The 17,969-nt window shown below is 34.2% G+C and overlaps 7 protein-coding genes across 8 annotated transcripts; 2 read left to right on the top strand and 5 right to left on the bottom strand.

Moving 5' to 3' along the window:
• Window positions 1-935: 935 nt before the first annotated feature.
• On the bottom strand, window positions 936-3,158 carry gtnt-14 (Glycosyltransferase family 92 protein C35A5.5). Its single transcript, NM_073294.7, has 5 exons — window positions 2,702-3,158; window positions 2,555-2,657; window positions 1,694-2,478; window positions 1,364-1,508; window positions 936-1,313 (listed from the first exon to the last, which is right to left on the bottom strand). The coding sequence occupies exons 1-5, from the start codon at window positions 3,097-3,099 to the stop codon at window positions 1,182-1,184; spliced, it is 1,563 nt and encodes a 520-aa protein (NP_505695.4). The 5' UTR covers window positions 3,100-3,158; the 3' UTR covers window positions 936-1,181.
• Window positions 3,159-3,600: 442 nt separating this feature from the next.
• C35A5.10 (uncharacterized protein) lies at window positions 3,601-4,818 on the bottom strand. The gene is made up of 4 exons (NM_001028529.2): window positions 4,646-4,818; window positions 4,436-4,595; window positions 4,124-4,389; window positions 3,601-4,026 (listed from the first exon to the last, which is right to left on the bottom strand). Exons 1-4 carry the CDS (start codon window positions 4,773-4,775, stop codon window positions 3,722-3,724), a joined length of 861 nt encoding a protein of 286 aa, NP_001023700.1. The 5' UTR covers window positions 4,776-4,818; the 3' UTR covers window positions 3,601-3,721.
• A 1,081-nt stretch (window positions 4,819-5,899) lies between these two features.
• On the top strand, window positions 5,900-6,901 carry C35A5.11 (the record flags this gene model as incomplete). 2 transcript variants are annotated; one of them, NM_001269295.2, is made up of 5 exons in its annotated part: window positions 5,900-6,053; window positions 6,178-6,308; window positions 6,357-6,424; window positions 6,469-6,567; window positions 6,687-6,901. In NM_001269295.2, the coding sequence occupies 5 exons, from the start codon at window positions 5,984-5,986 to the stop codon at window positions 6,793-6,795; spliced, it is 477 nt and encodes a 158-aa protein (NP_001256224.1). The 2 variants fall into 2 exon arrangements, with proteins under 2 accessions (NP_001256224.1, NP_001256223.1); NM_001269294.1 differs by lacking the exons at window positions 5,900-6,053; window positions 6,178-6,308; window positions 6,357-6,424; window positions 6,469-6,567 and having other exon boundaries at window positions 6,743-6,895.
• A 714-nt stretch (window positions 6,902-7,615) lies between these two features.
• On the top strand, window positions 7,616-9,656 carry C35A5.3 (Major facilitator superfamily (MFS) profile domain-containing protein; the record flags this gene model as incomplete). The annotated part of the gene is made up of 8 exons (NM_073293.7): window positions 7,616-7,768; window positions 7,818-8,045; window positions 8,096-8,437; window positions 8,483-8,691; window positions 8,943-9,023; window positions 9,068-9,178; window positions 9,221-9,374; window positions 9,421-9,656. The coding sequence occupies 8 exons, from the start codon at window positions 7,616-7,618 to the stop codon at window positions 9,523-9,525; spliced, it is 1,383 nt and encodes a 460-aa protein (NP_505694.3). The 3' UTR covers window positions 9,526-9,656.
• On the bottom strand, window positions 9,595-11,978 carry C35A5.4 (Major sperm protein). The gene is made up of 11 exons (NM_073292.4): window positions 11,717-11,978; window positions 11,461-11,643; window positions 11,120-11,178; window positions 10,925-11,076; window positions 10,534-10,658; window positions 10,277-10,486; window positions 10,140-10,220; window positions 10,028-10,096; window positions 9,873-9,971; window positions 9,760-9,825; window positions 9,595-9,716 (listed from the first exon to the last, which is right to left on the bottom strand). The coding sequence occupies exons 1-11, from the start codon at window positions 11,924-11,926 to the stop codon at window positions 9,687-9,689; spliced, it is 1,284 nt and encodes a 427-aa protein (NP_505693.2). The 5' UTR covers window positions 11,927-11,978; the 3' UTR covers window positions 9,595-9,686.
• A 555-nt stretch (window positions 11,979-12,533) lies between these two features.
• On the bottom strand, window positions 12,534-15,604 carry ugt-33 (glucuronosyltransferase). The gene is made up of 7 exons (NM_073291.11): window positions 15,145-15,604; window positions 13,876-13,986; window positions 13,695-13,834; window positions 13,386-13,618; window positions 13,198-13,334; window positions 12,925-13,147; window positions 12,534-12,879 (listed from the first exon to the last, which is right to left on the bottom strand). Exons 1-7 carry the CDS (start codon window positions 15,593-15,595, stop codon window positions 12,606-12,608), a joined length of 1,569 nt encoding a protein of 522 aa, NP_505692.2. The 5' UTR covers window positions 15,596-15,604; the 3' UTR covers window positions 12,534-12,605.
• Window positions 15,605-15,754: 150 nt separating this feature from the next.
• On the bottom strand, window positions 15,755-17,268 carry aqp-5 (AQuaPorin or aquaglyceroporin related). The gene is made up of 5 exons (NM_073290.5): window positions 17,191-17,268; window positions 16,801-16,939; window positions 16,238-16,749; window positions 16,135-16,190; window positions 15,755-16,007 (listed from the first exon to the last, which is right to left on the bottom strand). Exons 1-5 carry the CDS (start codon window positions 17,227-17,229, stop codon window positions 15,803-15,805), a joined length of 951 nt encoding a protein of 316 aa, NP_505691.2. The 5' UTR covers window positions 17,230-17,268; the 3' UTR covers window positions 15,755-15,802.
• Window positions 17,269-17,969: the final 701 nt, after the last annotated feature.

The following is a 17,969-nucleotide window of genomic DNA, read 5'->3' as shown; positions in this document are numbered from 1 at the left end:
TAAGGGTACACTTGGGGTCAGTATCAAGATTTTCAGATTAATAATTCGGAACAGGTAACAGTTATTCATACTACCAATATCGATCATGAGGAAAATCAAAGTTGAGAAATATAGATAATTCTCACGAGCATTCTGTACAGTAGCCTTAGAGAACATTTGTCACTTTCGGTTCAATACAATCGCGCTGATTTATCTACATACATCTGTATAAAGTATTTTTTTCAAAATTGATGATCAAACTTGCAAGAAGATGGCAGTTCGTTCGAGGTGCAGAAAACCTAAATCACTTCGTCAAAGCTCGTGCCTTACAATTTAAAATTTCTGCTTAATATCCTCATAAAAATTCCAACAGATAAATAACCATTTTTAAAGTGGGCTTTTACTGGTTTTTCGTTAGTTTATAATTTTTGGCTATTCTGAGCTCGGATTGTTATATTCTGAGCTCGGATTGTTGTTTGAAAATGTAAAAAATATTCATTGATGAGTTAAAATAAAAATATTTTTTATCGCCACATACTTACACTAATTGTTTAATTCGACTAATCGGAAATTTAATTTGTTTTTTTTTGCTTTGAGAAATATGAACCACATTTGCAAATTTTGTCGGTATATCGTTTCTGATGCAATGACCAAGACATTTTTTTAATTTTTTAACATAAAATGTTGAGAAAATCGTTTTCTTTTTGCTCTCATGCCTAAAACGTGTTTGAACCATTTTTCTTCTTTTGAACGTAGTATGATTATTCCGCCTCTTCTTTTTCGAGGATTTGTCAAATTATTCCTGTTGAATCGGCAAGTCCGACGAGTATCATTCCGTTTGATCTATGTCCGATTCATTCTTCTCAGAACTGCCACGAAGTACAAGATTACATCAGTTTTCTTCGTATGCTTCGCTTTATTTAATACAAGATTTGGACTATCGTGTGGACGTTGAAAATGGTAAACATATTTTATTTTAAAGTACTAGAAACACACGTTCATCCAAATTACGGACTGTCTAAATGAGATCAATTGCTAGGTGGCTGTGTAAAAATTCGAGGATACATTCGAATCGGTTTAAGCTTTGCTTTTTTAGCTAAATAAATGTTGGAAAAGTATTTAAAACTTAGTTTTACAAAAAAGTAAAAGTTCCTTGTTCCACGTTTGGCATTTTCTTTTAAGAACAAGTAAATAAGGAAAAATTAGGCATGACATCCTTTGGTTCGAGACCATTTTGAATTAACATGATAATGATATGTAATTGGCCACATTTCTGGACCTGATTTGAAATCAGCGTCTGAGTGAATACAATTTGTACCGGTTCGTTGTGGAATCTGAAATTAATTGAATACTTTTTAATATTATAACAAATTTGGTAACTCACCAAGCATCCCTCTCCATTTGGACATGAGTCTTTCTTTGGTTTTTTGTAAAATTTTTCATAATAACATCGGTAAATAATTGGGAAGTAGTATGTTTTATTTGGTAGATCTTCAGCGGTCATAGAAATATTCGATGATTTGAGTACTCTGAAAAACTTTTTTAGTAAGAAAGAATAGAATCGATTCGTTTGTGAGTTGATTAAAATTGTATTCATGACACATAAATATATAAAACATTGTGGATTTTTTTGTATCAAAAATTGAATACTTCAAGAAGATTTCCTTCAAAAGTTTCAAGTTTCAAAAGTTTCAAAAAGTTGTAATAAAAAGACCTTTCCAAGTCATCCTGAATGGGTATCAAAGTAGAAGCATTCAGTTGCATGCTCTCCAACATTTCAAAATTGCTCATTCGATAGGAAACTGGATCAGTTCCATCTGGATCAACTGGTTTCTGCATATGAATTATGTAATTGCTTTTACTAACATGATGCCGATTTGTTGGAATATTCCATGATTCGTGAATCCACATTGAATTCAAATTTCCAGGTTTTGTCATAACTTTTCCGTAATCTTCTTCATTCACAAACCAAGTGTGACCAAACAACTCTTCGAAATTTATATCTTCTATTTTTGCTTTATTGTAGACCATTGTTTCTCTTTTTGTATATTGAAATGTTAGAATATTTGGATGAAGCTCATACAAAGCAGAAAATTCGTCAAAATACGAATCATACCCACGTGGAATGAAAATATCATCCAAATCGAAAAAAGTGATAAACGCAGCAGCTTCTTTGTATTGATAAAGACAATCCGATTGAGCTCCTGCTTGATTTCTTAGTTCCGAATGAAGATTAGGCTCTACAGAATCAACCGATGAGTTTGCCAATTTCAATCTCATCCAATAGTCAATTGTAACATAACCAAGTCTTTCGTACTCTTGGACCAAATCGAAGAATGTATCTATGATACTTGTAACGTACATGTGAAGATGACCTCCAAATTTCCGAGCAACATGTGCATGTGCCACAAATAATTGCCACTGCTCTGCCACAAATTGAGGAGAAATACATATAATTACAGATGCTGGAGCTGTAGTTTTACCCATTTGGAACGGAATCTGGAACAGGGTTTTCTATAATTTAACTTTGATAAACCAAGAATAGACGTTTTTTTTTCAATATTAAATCACGAACCTCCATTTTTCTTTCACCATCAAAAATCTCCAACTTGTTCAAATTTGGCAAAGTATTTACCATTGCAACCATGTTAATGTATGGGCAACTGGAGTACGATTCTCTAAAAAATTAAAAATGAAAAAAAAGACAAAAAAATCAGCTGACTCCAAGAACTTGGGTGTGACAATCACGGATTGATGTGAAGAGTTAGATGCAATCAATTTCATTCTATACTTTGTCATGTCTCTTTGAGTATTTCGATTCATTAAAAGAATCATTCCAATCGCATTTTCTCCTAATGAACTCGATTTTGGATAGTAATATGTATTGATTATATATGCATCCGTTTTTGTTAAAGATTCATTATAAATGGGATACGTCAAATAATATTTAATTGATGATAACCACAAATTCATTTTATCGTTGTTCGGAAAATATATAGGAATAATAAAATAGAAACATATAAGTATTAGTACAAAGTAAATTACAACATTCCATTTTTTCAAAAGTATTTTGATTCGACGAAAATCGAAATTATTAATTTGTCGTTTAATTTTCGTCATGATTAAATTTATTAAAATATGGATGAACGAGGTTGGAATCTGGAAATTCAAAAATAATGGATACCGTTTTATTGTACGGATGCCGTAGATGCCATCTTCAGATTTGGGTAAACGTTACGCGGTTCACTCGTCGCGGAAATTCTATTTCAACGATAGGATTTACGATCCAAGAGAAAATAACGATCTTCATTTGTTAGGACAGTATTAGACATTGCAGAAGGTTTACTTGAAGTTTGAAAACACGAAGAAAAAAAAGTTTTCAGAGAAGTTCGTTTGCCAATGTCAAAAATATTGACAATAGGGTGGAATTGGTTTTGAAAGAACAATAGCAAAACCCATGCCCATGTCCTCGCCATCGCTGTCCCTGGTTCTATGCTTCAAAATATGATCGAATTTCATCAAATTGATCACCTAGTAGTTTTTAATCAAATAAGTTATGAATTTTACTAGCAATTTATTACCATAATGATGCCAACTGCAGATTTTGACTTCCAGAGATAAAAAGTTATTAAAATGTTTATTAATTACGCCATTAACCTTCAATAAATAATACAAAGAGATTTCAAATTGAGCAGAGAACAAGAACAATGGAAAATTCAATACATAACAGAAATTCAATAAATTACAAAAAGTAACTATCTGGATAGCACAAGTCTCCAACGCCACAAGTGTATCCAGGAAGTGGACAGGCTCCATCAACACATGGTCCAAGTTTAGTTGTTGATAAGACTTGAGAAGGACAACAATATCCAGTTCCCATGCATTCATATCCAGCAGAACAGTCACTTTGAAGTATACAGTTTCCGGCGCTTGATCCAACTGGACAACGACAACAGACATTTCCGGCTACGCAACTATGTCCTGATGGGCACACCCCGTTGTTACGACAAACTCCACCCGATGGCTCTGTGGCTCCACAGAAGAACTCTGGAAACGACAACTCTATTTGTTGAAAGTGTTTTATATTTATTAAGAATAAGGTTAAAACATAACAAAATTAGTAGAGTTGTTAGTTATGCCTTACGTCCGTTTTGGTAAGTTCCAGTGAACTGTTGTGCTCCGTACGGCAAGTACTGGTTTACATTTGTATTTGTGCTGCTGCTTGGTACATTTACATTTACAGGAATAGTTCCATATGCATTATAACCTCCATTGCTGGTTCCATATGGATTATAGTTTCCATTGTAGTTGTTATTGATGTATGGATTATAGTTGTTGTTGTTGTTGGAACAGCATGAGCTAGCACATGGAGAGTAAGCATTGGATCCCATGTTATAGGCAACATATTGTCTAAAAATTAGATTATAGCTTTAATTTAAAACCTGAAAAGTCTAACCCATTAAGCCAGGATCCTGAATATTGATTGCAGTTGAGATTGTTACAGTTTGAGTTGCAATTCATGTTTGGATTGTAAAATGAAGAAGGAAGAATAACTTGATTTCCATAATTGTTGAAGTTACAATTGTTGTTATTACAGTTGTTGTTTGAGTTACACGCTAAATGACCATGCGAAATTATTTAAAAGTTCCAAGTCGCTATAACTTACGATATTGAGATACACCTCCATTGCACATATAATAAACTTGCATCTGCCGTTTAGACCGTTTCAAATCTTTAGCAGAACAAAAAGACGATGATACCAAAAGGACAACTAACATACAGAATATCTTTGCCATTTTGGAACACCGAAATGAAAGTGAGAATATGGGGAAGTGTGTTGAAAATGGATCAGCACATGTCTTTTATACTTCCAGGGTGTGCTCCGAAGACGGTCAATTACGTCATGTCTGCCGTGGCATGGGTGTGTGCATGAGCACTTTGAAGAGGAAATGGACTGTACTTTGGAGGTACTTCTGACCAGATCAGCGTGGGATTTCGGAAGAAACGATCTGCGGAGGACTTTATTGAAATGTTGCGTTGTTTCAGGAAAGAAAAAAGAGATGAAGCTACCATTTGTTCAAGGTTTTTGATTTCATCACATTTAACCAACTTTTTTTTTTCAATTGGAAGTTCAGGTACAATATCACAAAAATGAAACTTGATTACATAAAACCCTTCTCATTTGACAACTTGAAACCACAGCATCAGAATTTTTTTTCGTTATTAGGACGTCCCTCGATTAATCTTTTAAAAAACAATTGTGAACTATTTATTCTAATTGTTTAAAGGGTGAAAATACTGTCCCATTTCATCAAGTTTAACCAACTTTTGCCGTGTATGGTAGCTAGAATGTGGTCAAAGTTGTTACGAAGCGGTCCCGAATTACTGTGAGAGATAAATTTATGTTATGGTGTCTGAAAAATAGCGTTTGTATTTTAATTTTTTTTGAATTTTTTAACAGGTTTTGTGCGAATATACAAGTTCCGATTTCCTGATACCTGCATATTTCTATAAAAAATTCAAATAGTTTTTCTCAGCTTCCAAATAAAACAAGACACAAAAAATGTGCCCAGCTTAAAGTTGATTTCAAAAAGTTTTTTTTGCAACTTTTTACTGTTTGCATGGCTACGTGTCACATTTCGAACTCTTCAACAAACAGTGATCAAACATATATGAAGAGCGTGTGAAAATGAATAAGTAGATGGGATTATCAATTGAGTGTTTGCGCATTTTGAGTCACACAGGCATTCCTTCCATCAAACATAAACACACGTATTTCCGGTCCTCTGACCATAACCGGCTCTCGTTCTCATCATTTCTTTTCTTCTACTTTCAAAACATTATCTTTATCGAAGACGCTCGTCTCGGCCTTTGACGCTTTCACTTGTTGTTATAACATTTTCCAAAGCGTGTCCCATATTAAGAAAGATGACAGAAAAAGATAATATGCAAATGCTATGCGATATAAATTCGCATCTTATAAGTTGGATCGACTGTCTTCAGGATGGTTGTAGGACGAGTTCTTCTCGTTTCAATTTTGTTTACTGCAGTGGCTTCCGAGTCTGTGCATTGGCGTAAGTTAAATGTTACTGTTTAATTTGTTTCATTATTTTCGACAATAACACTGAAAATATTTTTGAAAAAAACCCAAAACCTTTTTCAATTTCTCAAAATATTCCAATTTGTCTCAACATTCAGAATGGCGTGAAATCCGTTGCAGAGAAAATGAAACTAACGAACAAGGGCATGCTTCGGCTTGTGAGCTTCAACTCAAAGAACACGAAAATGACGAAAATCCACGTGTAGTTCCATTCAACACTTGTATTGATGTATGAAAAATTATCAATATCCAAGAATATTTATCCATGATATTTCAGGAAACAGTCAATGGAGAAATAAAAACTTATTGTGATCTTCTGTGCCCGGGAGCTGATACCGCTTACAGGTGTAGCGATCGTAAATTATAGTTTTTCATTATTTTATTTTTAGAATTACACGCTGGCCACAACAACACAAGACTTGTTTCACTCACACTACATACCGATTGGAAAGAAGAGAAGATAACTTCTATTTGTGGAGATCTGGAGAGTAAGATTTATAAAAATATATAATAATTTCACGAAGAAATTGAATGCTTATTTGGTTACATCGGTGTTCATACTTTCAATTATATCTACTATATGCAAACTCAATTATAAAGTTTTCAGTTGCCGTACATCTACCATTGGATTCACAATTCGTTGCGAATTCAAATCTCCAAGGGATGATTTCCTCTCAGATCAAGAACTGTTCCGTGTTGCAAGAAGACTCACTTAATATCTTAAATTTGTTCTCATTTAATTATTTTCTTGTATCTGCTTTCAAAGTCAAGCATAATATTTTCATAAAACGTTTTTTGATTTATGAAGTCTATTAACTGTGATGACAATCATTACATCAGTCAGATATCAAAGAATAATTTGAGAAGATATTGTGGAGGATAACAGGGTTTATATAAAACAAGATTGGTGGTGAATGCAGAAACTTGACCATGTTCATTCGGTTTGCAAAGTCTGTGTGATGATTGTGTAAAGTTCATTTAGAGTTCATATTTTAAGTAGAAATTTTAATATTAAAAAAGTTAATACTTGATAGGGTGTCGAACTAACAACAAACTATTATATAATTAGCAGATACAAAATTAAAATTCAAAACACAAACAATTGTTTTTCCTACAAACTTCCAACAGGAACTAACTTCCTTTCATTGAAAATTTACCTACTGTATTGGTCTCGATGAATAACTTTTTTTGAAACTTTTTCTTATTTATGATTCAAATATTTTTCGCATTACAATGCAAGACTCAAATTTAAATGAAAATGCATAGTTCAATAGTTCCTTCAATGTTTTATTTCAACAATAGATAGTCGCTCACAATAAACATTTCATAAAATTATAAATCAAACAAGCAAAGTTTTGCCTGGCTACTGTTATTTTCTACTTTTACTTTGATGGACTCTCGTGGAAGTTCAGTGATCACACATCTATATTTATATCATCAATTTCTTTTAAAAATCTGTTTTCATTTCTAACTGATACCGGTTGTGTTAATTTGATGCCCGCGCTAATTTTCAGTAAAAATATAATTTTTTTTCAGATGAAAACGCACCTTTGGGGTAATTATTATCGGTACCTTATATTGATTGTCGGGTTTTTATGTCTTGCATCAGTATGCTCCAACTATATTATTATAAATTTTACATTTATTTGCATGAAAGAAGATAATTCGGAAATGCATTTGGTTAATGGGGTAAGTTTTTATTAATTGATTTTATTCATTTAGTACAACACCATTTCAGACAATGAGAAGCATTTATGACTATACGAGCGATGAAAAAAAGTACATAATGTGGGCTGTTGGTGCTGGTACAATATTTGGAACCATTCCAACTAATTGGGTTGTGGTGAAATATGGAGCAAAATGGCCATTCTTGGTAGCTGGATTGGTTTCACTTTTCTCCACAGCCTTGATTCCTATTGCTGCAAAAACAAGTCTTACTCTATTTCTGTTTCTAAGAGTTTTGCAGGTTCGAGATATTTTTTCACACTTTAGTTGAGAAATTTCAAAACATTTTAGGGACTAGCTTATTCTACTGATTTTGCTGCAATTGGGATAATGACAGTGAGATGGGCTCCATTGAAAGAAACTGCATTTTTCATTGCTCTTCTTACATGCTTCACTGGTGTAGCTTCAATGATCACTAATTCAGCAACTGGACTCATTTGTGAAAGCTCATTTGGTTGGCAATATTCCTATTATTTTCATGCCTTTGCAGGACTTTTGCTTTTTGCACTTTGGGCATGGATATATATTGACGATCCGCAAGATTCAAAACGAATATCTGGAAAAGAGCTGGGAAGAATTCATAAGAATAAATCTGCAGCTCATTTAGACAAGAATGGAGATATTCCTTATTGGGTTAGAGTTTATTAATTGAAATCATTTTAATTTCAAAACCTTCAGAAAATTATCAAAAGTCCTGTGATACTTATTGTGTGGCTGAATGCTTTTTTTGAAATGACTGCCGTTATATTTTTTGCCACTTACATGCCGATATATCTCCATCAAGTTCTTAAATACTCGGTACAAGAAACCGGTTTTTACGTAGCTGTTATTTTAGGTTTCAATATTCCACTAAGACTGGTATCGGCCGCATTCAGCGACAGAATTACGTAAGTTTTTAGTTTTAATTAGAAGTGGCAAGCCAGACGTCCGGCGTCCAGTTTTCCAGATGCTAGACGATCCGGCGTCAAATTTCTCTACCTTTTGGAAGTTTGAAAAATCTGGAACATAAAATGAAAATGTTAAAAATGGCGCTTGAAAAACCGGACGCCGGCTTACCAGCCATGGTTTAATGAACATTTAAAAAATGCTTTTTGAAACTGTCACTCAAAAGTGTTTAATAAAAAAAGTTTATTTTCAGGTTTGTCTCTGAAAAATGGAAAATTATAATTTTTAACACTATTTCCGTCGGAGTATCTGGTCTTACACTTGCACTAGTTGGGTAAGTCTAATGTAATTTTCAATTTTCGATCCTCTTGTTTTCAGATTTATTCCATCAGAAGAAAATTGGAAAAGTTTTATTTGCATTGTGATGGTTATGATGTTTGTTGCTGTTAATGTTGGAGGATTTTATAAATGTGCAGCTCTTCACGCGAGGTTTGATAAACATAAATTTTTAGTTAAGATGCATGTTTTCAGACAGCATGCTCATGTTGTAATTGCTGCAATTCAATTCACTAAATGCCTTGCACTGTTCTCAGCTCCTGCTGTGGTTGCATTCTTTGTAGAAACAGAATCGAATAGAGAGGAATGGATTCCAGTTTTTGTTAGTTTGGGAGTTTCTATGTTTATTGTGAGTTCAATGTTGAAATTCAAATTTAAATCAAATTATTACCCAGGCAAACGCAATATCAGTTTTTATATTCACGGACCAGCCAGCATCTTGGACAGAACCAGAAAAAGCCACATATACTGAGGTTCCAGTTGAAGACCTGAAATGTTGACGAAGCATGTATGTACGTTCCTGTATGAGAAACACATATACTTTATAAAGACCTCACTGTGTGAATTTTCAAATGTACTGTCCCTGTTCATTTTATAAATACGAAACAAAAAAAAAGAATAATTATCAAACATTTCTGTTCACTATTGAATATCCACAGAGTTACTTTCCAGTAGGTTTCGGAGACATCGCCTGAAAATAAGATTCCATACACATTTGTAATCAAATATCTTACGGGTTGGTATGCACTTGGCGAATGTGTACGATTTGGGCTCGGCGGCGGCTCTAATGCCTTGTTAGTCTGAATATTGAATTTTTAAATGATCAGTTCCTTGAAAATAAACTCACCGTTTTTGGAGAATGATTGCCACCGTCTTTTGTTGGCGTTGGTGCTGTAGTTTTCGGTGGTAACTTCGGTGATGGTGGAGCCGACTTTTCCTGACTGTTCTGAAAATGTTATCAAATTTGAATTTTGGAAAAACTGGCAATTTTGAAAACCAAACCTTCTTTGGTGACTTGGGAGAATGAGACAGTGCCTTGGAAACTGTCTTGACTTGAGATAGGGTCTCATTCTGAAAAATGGTAATTTGAAAATATATTGTAAAATTGTGATACATTTTCTACAGGCTTCTTAGTCGGTGTTGGCGTTTTTGTTGGAGTGGCTGGCTTTGCTGGAGACGGAGTACTATTACTGGGCTGAAAAATGCAATTTGTGTAGGAGGTTGTGCTTCGTCTTCAAGTGTTAAACTTACCGTAACCGATTGTGTCTTCTTTGTAGTCGGAGTCGGAGTTCTATCAAATGGATTGAGATTTCGAAACATCTTCATTACTCCACCTTCACGCTTATCACGCTGATTTTTGTTATCCTTGGATCCTGGAGTTTTGGAACGAGCACGTAGTGGCGATGGACGGCGTATTATGGGCTTCTTCGACATTTCTTCGCATACTTCTTTTGAGGCATTCTGCAAAAAAAAGTGTGTATAAAAATGATCGGAAAAAACAAGCAAACCTGGATGATTGTCTTTTCGATTTTCTTAAACTCCAACATTTGTTGCTCATTCTTCGTTTTTCTTATACCACTGTCATCTTTCCATGTGGCCGACCCAGGAACTCCGTGTAAAATAAACTGCTTGGCTGAAATGATGTTGGAAAATTAAAGTTACAGTTGTATCCACGCTTTTTTTTTTTTTAAATCATAACAGTTAGCATACGTCTTGGAGTCGTTTTTTGTAAATAAACAGCCGCGTGGAAGACTAAGTCGTACTACAATTACGTGAAATGCTCTATTATATTTCAAAAATTAATAGAAAATAGTGTTGAAATTTGCAAATCAACACAATTTTTACACTGTTTCTACAGTTGTTGAGAAACTTTATCGGTTTCAAGAAAACAAAACGCACGTCTACCATCTCCTGACTTTTCTTCAATTCCGGTATACTTCAGCATAATTCGCAATTTCTCATAACTTCTTTCGTTGTGGAAAATTGCTTCAGGAGAAAAAGTCTGGCAAATTTGAGGAGCCAGTAAAATCGACATCTTATCTTTCCGTGGACTGAAATAATATATTCAACATTGCCTGAATATTTAAAACATACCGATTGAAAAAATCACTCTGTCTTTCTGCCGAATATGCATTATATGGTCTGTGATAAACCTGAAAATTATACTATAAGGCGCACAGTTTTTACGATAGATTTGTTAATGTTTTAACATTAATTCGCAATTTTGTTTTCCAGAAAACATACTTGTAGTTTGAAACATTTTTATATTTGTAAGAAAAACTCAAATTAATAGAACGTGACATAAAAATTGAGCAGGTAATTCAGAATTTGTATTGCTACCTATGAGATTTGTTCTTGATAGGATTTGATGACGACCTTCATTTTTCATTACGTAAAAACATTTTACCGATGCCATAGTTTTAACCAAAATATACCTGAATACAAACAGAATTGGGCATTCGAATAGCAGCGTTAACAGATGTCTGACGTGGCGGTATGATTCCATGCACAACATCAATAAAATACGAGTAATTGTCTGTAGTTTGTACTTCGAATGCAACTGGATGATCTCCATGATTGATAAGTGTTAGTACACGACGCTCGGGTGGACGATCCGCCTGAAAATTTGATTCTAGGCTGATTTTCCCAAAGAAATTTAAGTTGATTGTGTTATTTATTCCATACACAAACCTTTCTAGAAAACTCCAAATAGTTATAATTGGTGGAGACCAAAATTCGTGGCTCGATCAACTTCAAATCTGGGTTATTGTCTGTCCACAAGAATCCATCATTTGATAGGTAGCACGGTGTGGCTTTATCTTCTTCACGACTTTTCCTTATCTTCTGAACAGCAGGTTCGGCCACTTTTTTTTTCTTTCCTGATTTTGAATAAGTCGCCATTTTGTATCAGGGAAGTGTTGAGGAATGACTGATACTTTATTGAATAAATATGCCACAAATATAATTTCTAAAAAATTCCAAATCACTCAGATATGTAGAATTCCATATCGTCACGCGAAAAATTAAAATCGAAAAAAATGACTGGGCATAATAGGACGGTCTTCTAAAATTAAAAAAAAAACGTGAAAACTTAAAACGTCTCTGCGTCTCTTTTTTGCAACACTCTCTCGTTTTTATTTGTGAATTACTAAATAAATAATTCGATTGAAGTCGAAAAACCATCTAAAAATGGCAGTAGGACTAGGAGACCGTATAATACACAGTAATTTCACAAGATTTTGGGATGCCATCTTAAAAACGGATTTATTTCAATGGGTATCGGCGGGCAAAACAATGTACATACGGTAGTCTTTTTTGTTATATATCACTTTGTTTTCAGCGAATATCATCTTTTTATTTTCATTTTCCTGTTAAAAGTTGTTTAAAAACTAGCACAAATGAACTTGCTTTCATTAAAAATGTATTTATAAATTGTACCCATCTGGGTAAAACCGCGCGCCGTTAAGAAGGAATGTCTCGTGAGAAATTAGGCTATCTAAAATCAACTATTTTATGCCAATTTTATTTTAAGGGTTCATTCTAAACCCGTACAAAAAAATAACATAAATCAAATAAAACATTATTGAATTTTCTGTTTTTGCTTGAAACAGAATTTTAAAATCCATTTTACTGTCAATACGATCCCGATGGTGGTTGTGATTAATATGAAACCAACAAAAACTATAATATCAAGCATATAGAATGAAATAAAAGACATCTGACGAGAGCATGGATCAAGGTTTGGCAGCTCTCCGTATTTTGCTCCAAATTCAGCATGCTTCACAAGTAGAGCATGTGGGGAAACAGGTTGATCTTGAAGTTGTTGTGAGAGAATTTCAGCATTTATTTTATACCTGAATTGTGAAAAAAATATTAAATTATATTTTTCACAAACACACCTTTCATCGTTTAAAATGGTGTTTATTGCGAATCTTAACTTTTCAAAACTGCTCAAATCATATTTGCTCAAAGTTATTGATCCATTGTGCCTGGACAACGTTTTTGAATTTCTCAATTGATCAGCAAAAAGAGGAATTAAAACTGCTGGTTTTCCCATGTAACTTAATTCTGTCACACTTCCTAATCCAGCATGTGTAACAAATGCAGAAAGACGGGAATCAGCTAAAATTCAATCAATCAAGTTGTGTTGGGGATCAGAAAAAAAAACTAACCTAACAGCGCAGTTTGTGGAACCCATTTTGAGAAATGAAGATTTGGCAAGTGCTTAGCAAAACTGACGTCATCTTCTTCATATTTCCAGATAAATGTAACATTTGGAAATGATTTGATAACTTGGACAAGTGTATTTCTGTAAAATAATATACAACTTTCGACTCAGTTTTCATTAAGAAAAACTCACTTATATACATCAGGCATGTCTTTCGAGAAAATCATAGAGCCAAATGAAATAAGAATATTTTGCTGTCTCTCACTGATAATTTTATCATATTTCTCATTTAGTTTTTTCTGCTTCAATTGAGTAACATTAACAGATATTCCTCCAATTAAAACAGTTTTAGTGAGAATTGGTCGAGCATAATCAAGATATGGATTGGAATTCATAAACATGAAAGGTGCGCGGACTGACATTTCCTGAAAACTTGATTTTTTGTGGTATTACCATCTCATTCAAAGGTTTAACATAATTAAAAGTTGCTGTATAACTTACATAGAAGTCAATTTTTCTTTCTGGATCACTGAATGAAGTCATTCGAGGCATGTCAACAAACAGTGTGAAAAAAACATCTCCCAGTGTGTTTCCAAGACGTTCCCAAAAATTCATGTCATCCCCAAATGAGGAAATCATACCTGAAATAAAATAATTCTTACTTCTCAGAATAATTCCTTACTTGGCAAAACAGTTGGTGACGATGGCTCCCCAATCCATCTGCTCATTTGTGTATGATGTGTCATTGAAAGTGAAGGTAATAAAGCTTTAATTCCAAGATACTCAGCGATGGCTGAAATGAAAAATAAATAATGAAAAAACAGAACAATCTCGGCAATTCGCATCGTACATTCTTCGCAGTTTCCTCGTACATTTAGGAGGAAGTCCGGAATGTACGACAAAACTGTGAGTGTAAAAAGGAGACACGACCAATATACGAGGAACATACGACAAGTTTAGGAGAGAAACAAAATGTAACGTTGCTGCGCTCGTAGGTCGTCGCGCATTCATCGCACATTCACTGGTGATTCGAGAGCGTACAACACCTACTTTTCTTTCCAGTAATAAGACGGCCCAACCAACGGTCACCGCCGTGGAGAGTGAGGAGATTAAATGAAACATCAACTCAGCGTTCAAGGATAGAACGGGTAAAATAATGAGGTACGAATCGACCAAGTATTTTCCTCATGTCGAGCAATTTCAAGACATCTGCTATAAATATATAATGTTTCCCCAAACGTGCTTGCAAGCTCACGGGTAGTTTTAAATTGATCCGATTCAACACTGGCTTTTAGTTCATTCAAATCCAACTCATGTGGTCTTTTGGGCATTTCTTTTAATTTACAGAAAAGTCTCTAATTCCGGAACGATCGAACCAACTCTGTATGTTTTTACACAAGGAAGCAGGTACATCATAAACTTTTATCAGAAGAGTTTTTGAATCCTACATTGTGGTGTGCGTCAGGAGCATGTATAACAGAACATGCCGAAGATGAATTGCAGTATATACATCTCAAGTGAACATGAACCGAGAGAAAGGGAGAGGGATGGGGGTTAATTACTGCAAAGACTTTTTTCTGCTTATCAATCACTAGGAGGGAGTAAACACCGAAATTGATCTACGGCTCACAAGAACAGATAAAAAATAGGACAAGACCTTTTTACCAACCTAATAGTTCCAAGTATAAATTATCCTATTTCATTCTATCGAGAAAAATAGTTAAAAAATAGAAAATTTGTGGAAAATATTCAAAACATCAAGTAAACAGAGCTGTAGAAACCTCAATATACGCACGTGTTGTGCCTTTGTCGTACATTCCTCGTAGGTTCCTGGGGATATACGAGGAATGTACGACTAACTCTTGGCTTGAGAGGCGCAACATGCGGGGAATGTACGAGAAAAATGCGAGGAATGTACGATGCGAATTGCCGAGTATATGAATGCACTTACGGAAAGCAGTTGGACAGAGAAACTCGAAGACGATGGCATCGAAATTTCTATTCTTTAATTCATCCAAAACGGACAAATCTTTTTTCAAATCCTCATAGAGTTGAACAAACATTTTGACGAATGTTCTAACTGCAGGAACAAATTGGATCGCTGTTGCATCTTCTGTCCAGAACTTTGAGTAATTTGAAGTAAACCCAAGGGCTTCTAGTTCTTTACTTGGCTGGATATAAACTATATCTTTGGTTGATTCCAGATATTTCACATTTTCATATTTCCGAAGAACAATTGGTGCAAGAAAAGTAACATTGTGGCCAGCATCTGTGAGCGTGTCAGCAATTTTTGCTAAGAATTTATGATGACTGTGTGCATAAAGGGGACAAAATACCAGATAATTAAACGGTTGGACGAATCCAACAAGGAACAGGGTGCACAAAAATAAAGTATTTTTCATGTTGAATACTTTGGTTTCATCTTATCAATCGCTTTTATAGTGAACAATTTATTTCCGTTGTTATAAACGATAACAGAATGTCACGACTGAGCACAATTAGTGGCTCGACACAATGTAGTTGGAATGTGCTCAAAATGTAGCATTTGTGATAGTGGAACGGGTTTATTATTATAATGACAAACAATGATTGTTATGATACACACATTTTTAAGGAATCAGACGATCAGTTTTTGAGAGAAGTAGCTTGAATCCAATAACAGCAATGGTAGAGCCAAGGTAGGGTCCTGCCCAATATATGTAGTGGTATGTCCAGAAGTTTGGTGGTAGTGAGGAAGAAGAGAGAACAATTTCACCCACGATGTTTGGAGACAGAGCACGAACTGGATTCATAGCTGTACCAGTTATTGAAGCACTGAAATAAAACAACCGTTGCTTTTAAAAAAACGTATATTCAAGATCATACAACATCAAACTTTCTGTTTTTATTTGATTATTTGATTCATCATTTTTCTAATTCTTTGTCTACGATATTGACTTACGTTGCAAAAATGTTAACGATAACCATCATTCCAATGATAAAAGGAGTAGCTTCACTCTGAAAAATAGTTTAGTTTAACCATCAGGACTCAATAGTGTACTAACCGGTTCATTGTTTACTACATTCATCAGAATAACCGTAACAAAGAAATAAGTTGTGATTGTTTCACTTATTAATCCTTCCCACCATTCATGATTTTCTCCAAGATGAGTTATTCCTGATGTTGTTGCAGCTAGTTGTGTTGTCAACAAAATAGTTTTTTCAAGGGTAGAATTGTGAACTTTATCATATCCATACTCAATACTTGCTGTTGGAAGAGGATATCGAATGCTGGAATAGTCTTCCCAATTCAGAAAATCTCTCTTTCTCTGCAAACATGCACTCAGAAGATTTCCAGCGAATCCTCCGAAAAATTGAGAGAACATGTAGAATGGAAGTTCAAATGGATGTAATTTCTGACAAAGAACCATTGCCCATGAAACAACTGGATTGAAATGCCCTCCACTGATTTTTCCAAAAACCGCAATCACAACAATTGTTGCAAGACCGTGTGTTAATGCTGCATGGGTTAGACCTACTGGTTGACTGATGTCATACACGTTTGCTTGCATTGTACCTAAATATGATCATTTAGTTTTATTGAAAGTGAAATACCTACATATATTACCGCTAAAAATAAAAATAAATGTTCCAAGGAATTCAGCATAGCATCTACTGATCAAATTGTAAGGTCTCACAGTGCTTGTCTTCTGACTGTTCATGCTCATGGCACCTTGAATCGACGAAATAAAACTTTTACGACGTTGCTGGAAAACATTTTGCAATATTGAGATCTTGATTTCTATTATACACTTTACAATGTAGTGTTTATTCAATGATTATCAATCTTGTTTAAGAAACAATAAGTAAATCAGAAGCCAGAAATTCATTGAAAAAAAATAATTTCAGCGCACCAGAAAGTGCATCAGAAAAAAGTTTTTCGTTCATGTTTAAAAACTTTCATATTTTCTCTCTTTCAAATGAGAAGATACATATAGTTTTAAAAATGTAGGCTTACACCAACTGGAACAGCATTATTTTGTTGCGGAAGAGTCATAGTTCAAAAGAAGAATTATGAGAGAGGGGTTGAATAAGTAGAAATGAAAAGTCCTTTGACTACTTTATTTGGTTCGGGATGATGAGTGTTAAGTTACAAGACAAAGTAAGGGTTCCTGTAACCTGAGCGATTTTGTAGGATTTTTGCTTTTTGCTTCTTTTTTCATAACTGCAGTGAAAAATTATGTAAAGTAATACCTAGAAAAAAAGAGTTCAAAAACCGGAAACATGACTTAACATGATACTGTTAACGACGGAAAAAACAAAGAACATTTGAAAGAATTTTGAGTGGAAAAATAAATGGATGTTTGAAATTGGGGAATGAATGCAAAAAGTTCAAAATATCAATATTGAGAAATACATATTTTCTCTGTTTTAAGGAAAGCTTTTTTGCCAAAAACAATAGTCGATGCGGAGAAATGTCTGAAGCCAAAGATAATTGTAATTCAATTGGTGAACTCGATTTGAATAATGCACTAATCGAAGAAAAAAAAAACATGAAATCTTACGATCTGAGTTCTAAGATTAATGTCATATCAACATTAAAACTGCAATTTCCGAAATTTTGATTCCGGAAGCGGTGAGAATATCTTGTTATATATGAATGTGTAAATGTGCGTGGGATCAAGATGCTACCAATAAAAAAATTAAAATAAATTTAAAGCTGCACAAGATATTAAAACACTCTAACTGCTTGGAGTAGTAGCTTAAAAATGTATCATCATCAGAATAGATATTCAA

This window comes from Caenorhabditis elegans, chromosome V (assembly GCF_000002985.6).
Source record: "Caenorhabditis elegans chromosome V".
NCBI classification, from domain to species: domain Eukaryota; kingdom Metazoa; phylum Nematoda; class Chromadorea; order Rhabditida; family Rhabditidae; genus Caenorhabditis; species Caenorhabditis elegans.
This window is presented reverse-complemented; position numbering and strand designations above follow the sequence as displayed.

What these genes read in the sequence shown, in the direction of transcription:
- gtnt-14 (NM_073294.7), bottom strand. Translation starts at nt 3,099, where the DNA reads ATGACGAAAATTAAACGACAAATTAATAATTTCGATTTTCGTCGAATC. An exon ending in GTCACACCCAAGTTCTTGGA is followed by an intron (nt 2,658 to 2,701) that starts GTCAGCTGATTT and finishes TTAATTTTTTAG; the next exon opens with AGAATCGTACTCCAGTTGCC. An exon ending in ATGGTGAAAGAAAAATGGAG is followed by an intron (nt 2,479 to 2,554) that starts GTTCGTGATTTA and finishes ACCCTGTTCCAG; the next exon opens with ATTCCGTTCCAAATGGGTAA.
- C35A5.10 (NM_001028529.2), bottom strand. Translation starts at nt 4,775, where the DNA reads ATGGCAAAGATATTCTGTATGTTAGTTGTCCTTTTGGTATCATCGTCT. An exon ending in TCAGGATCCTGGCTTAATGG is followed by an intron (nt 4,390 to 4,435) that starts GTTAGACTTTTC and finishes TCTAATTTTTAG; the next exon opens with ACAATATGTTGCCTATAACA. An exon ending in TGGAACTTACCAAAACGGAC is followed by an intron (nt 4,027 to 4,123) that starts GTAAGGCATAAC and finishes TGTCGTTTCCAG; the next exon opens with AGTTCTTCTGTGGAGCCACA.
- C35A5.4 (NM_073292.4), bottom strand. Translation starts at nt 11,926, where the DNA reads ATGGCGACTTATTCAAAATCAGGAAAGAAAAAAAAAGTGGCCGAACCT. An exon ending in ATTTGGAGTTTTCTAGAAAG is followed by an intron (nt 11,644 to 11,716) that starts GTTTGTGTATGG and finishes TCAAATTTTCAG; the next exon opens with GCGGATCGTCCACCCGAGCG. An exon ending in CCAATTCTGTTTGTATTCAG is followed by an intron (nt 11,179 to 11,460) that starts GTATATTTTGGT and finishes TATAATTTTCAG; the next exon opens with GTTTATCACAGACCATATAA.
- ugt-33 (NM_073291.11), bottom strand. Translation starts at nt 15,595, where the DNA reads ATGAAAAATACTTTATTTTTGTGCACCCTGTTCCTTGTTGGATTCGTC. An exon ending in GTCACCAACTGTTTTGCCAA is followed by an intron (nt 13,835 to 13,875) that starts GTAAGGAATTAT and finishes ATTTTATTTCAG; the next exon opens with GTATGATTTCCTCATTTGGG. An exon ending in TCCACAAACTGCGCTGTTAG is followed by an intron (nt 13,148 to 13,197) that starts GTTAGTTTTTTT and finishes ATTGAATTTTAG; the next exon opens with CTGATTCCCGTCTTTCTGCA.
- aqp-5 (NM_073290.5), bottom strand. Translation starts at nt 17,229, where the DNA reads ATGACTCTTCCGCAACAAAATAATGCTGTTCCAGTTGGT. An exon ending in ATTTATTTTTATTTTTAGCG is followed by an intron (nt 16,750 to 16,800) that starts GTAATATATGTA and finishes GATCATATTTAG; the next exon opens with GTACAATGCAAGCAAACGTG. An exon ending in ATCGTTAACATTTTTGCAAC is followed by an intron (nt 16,008 to 16,134) that starts GTAAGTCAATAT and finishes GTTTTATTTCAG; the next exon opens with TGCTTCAATAACTGGTACAG.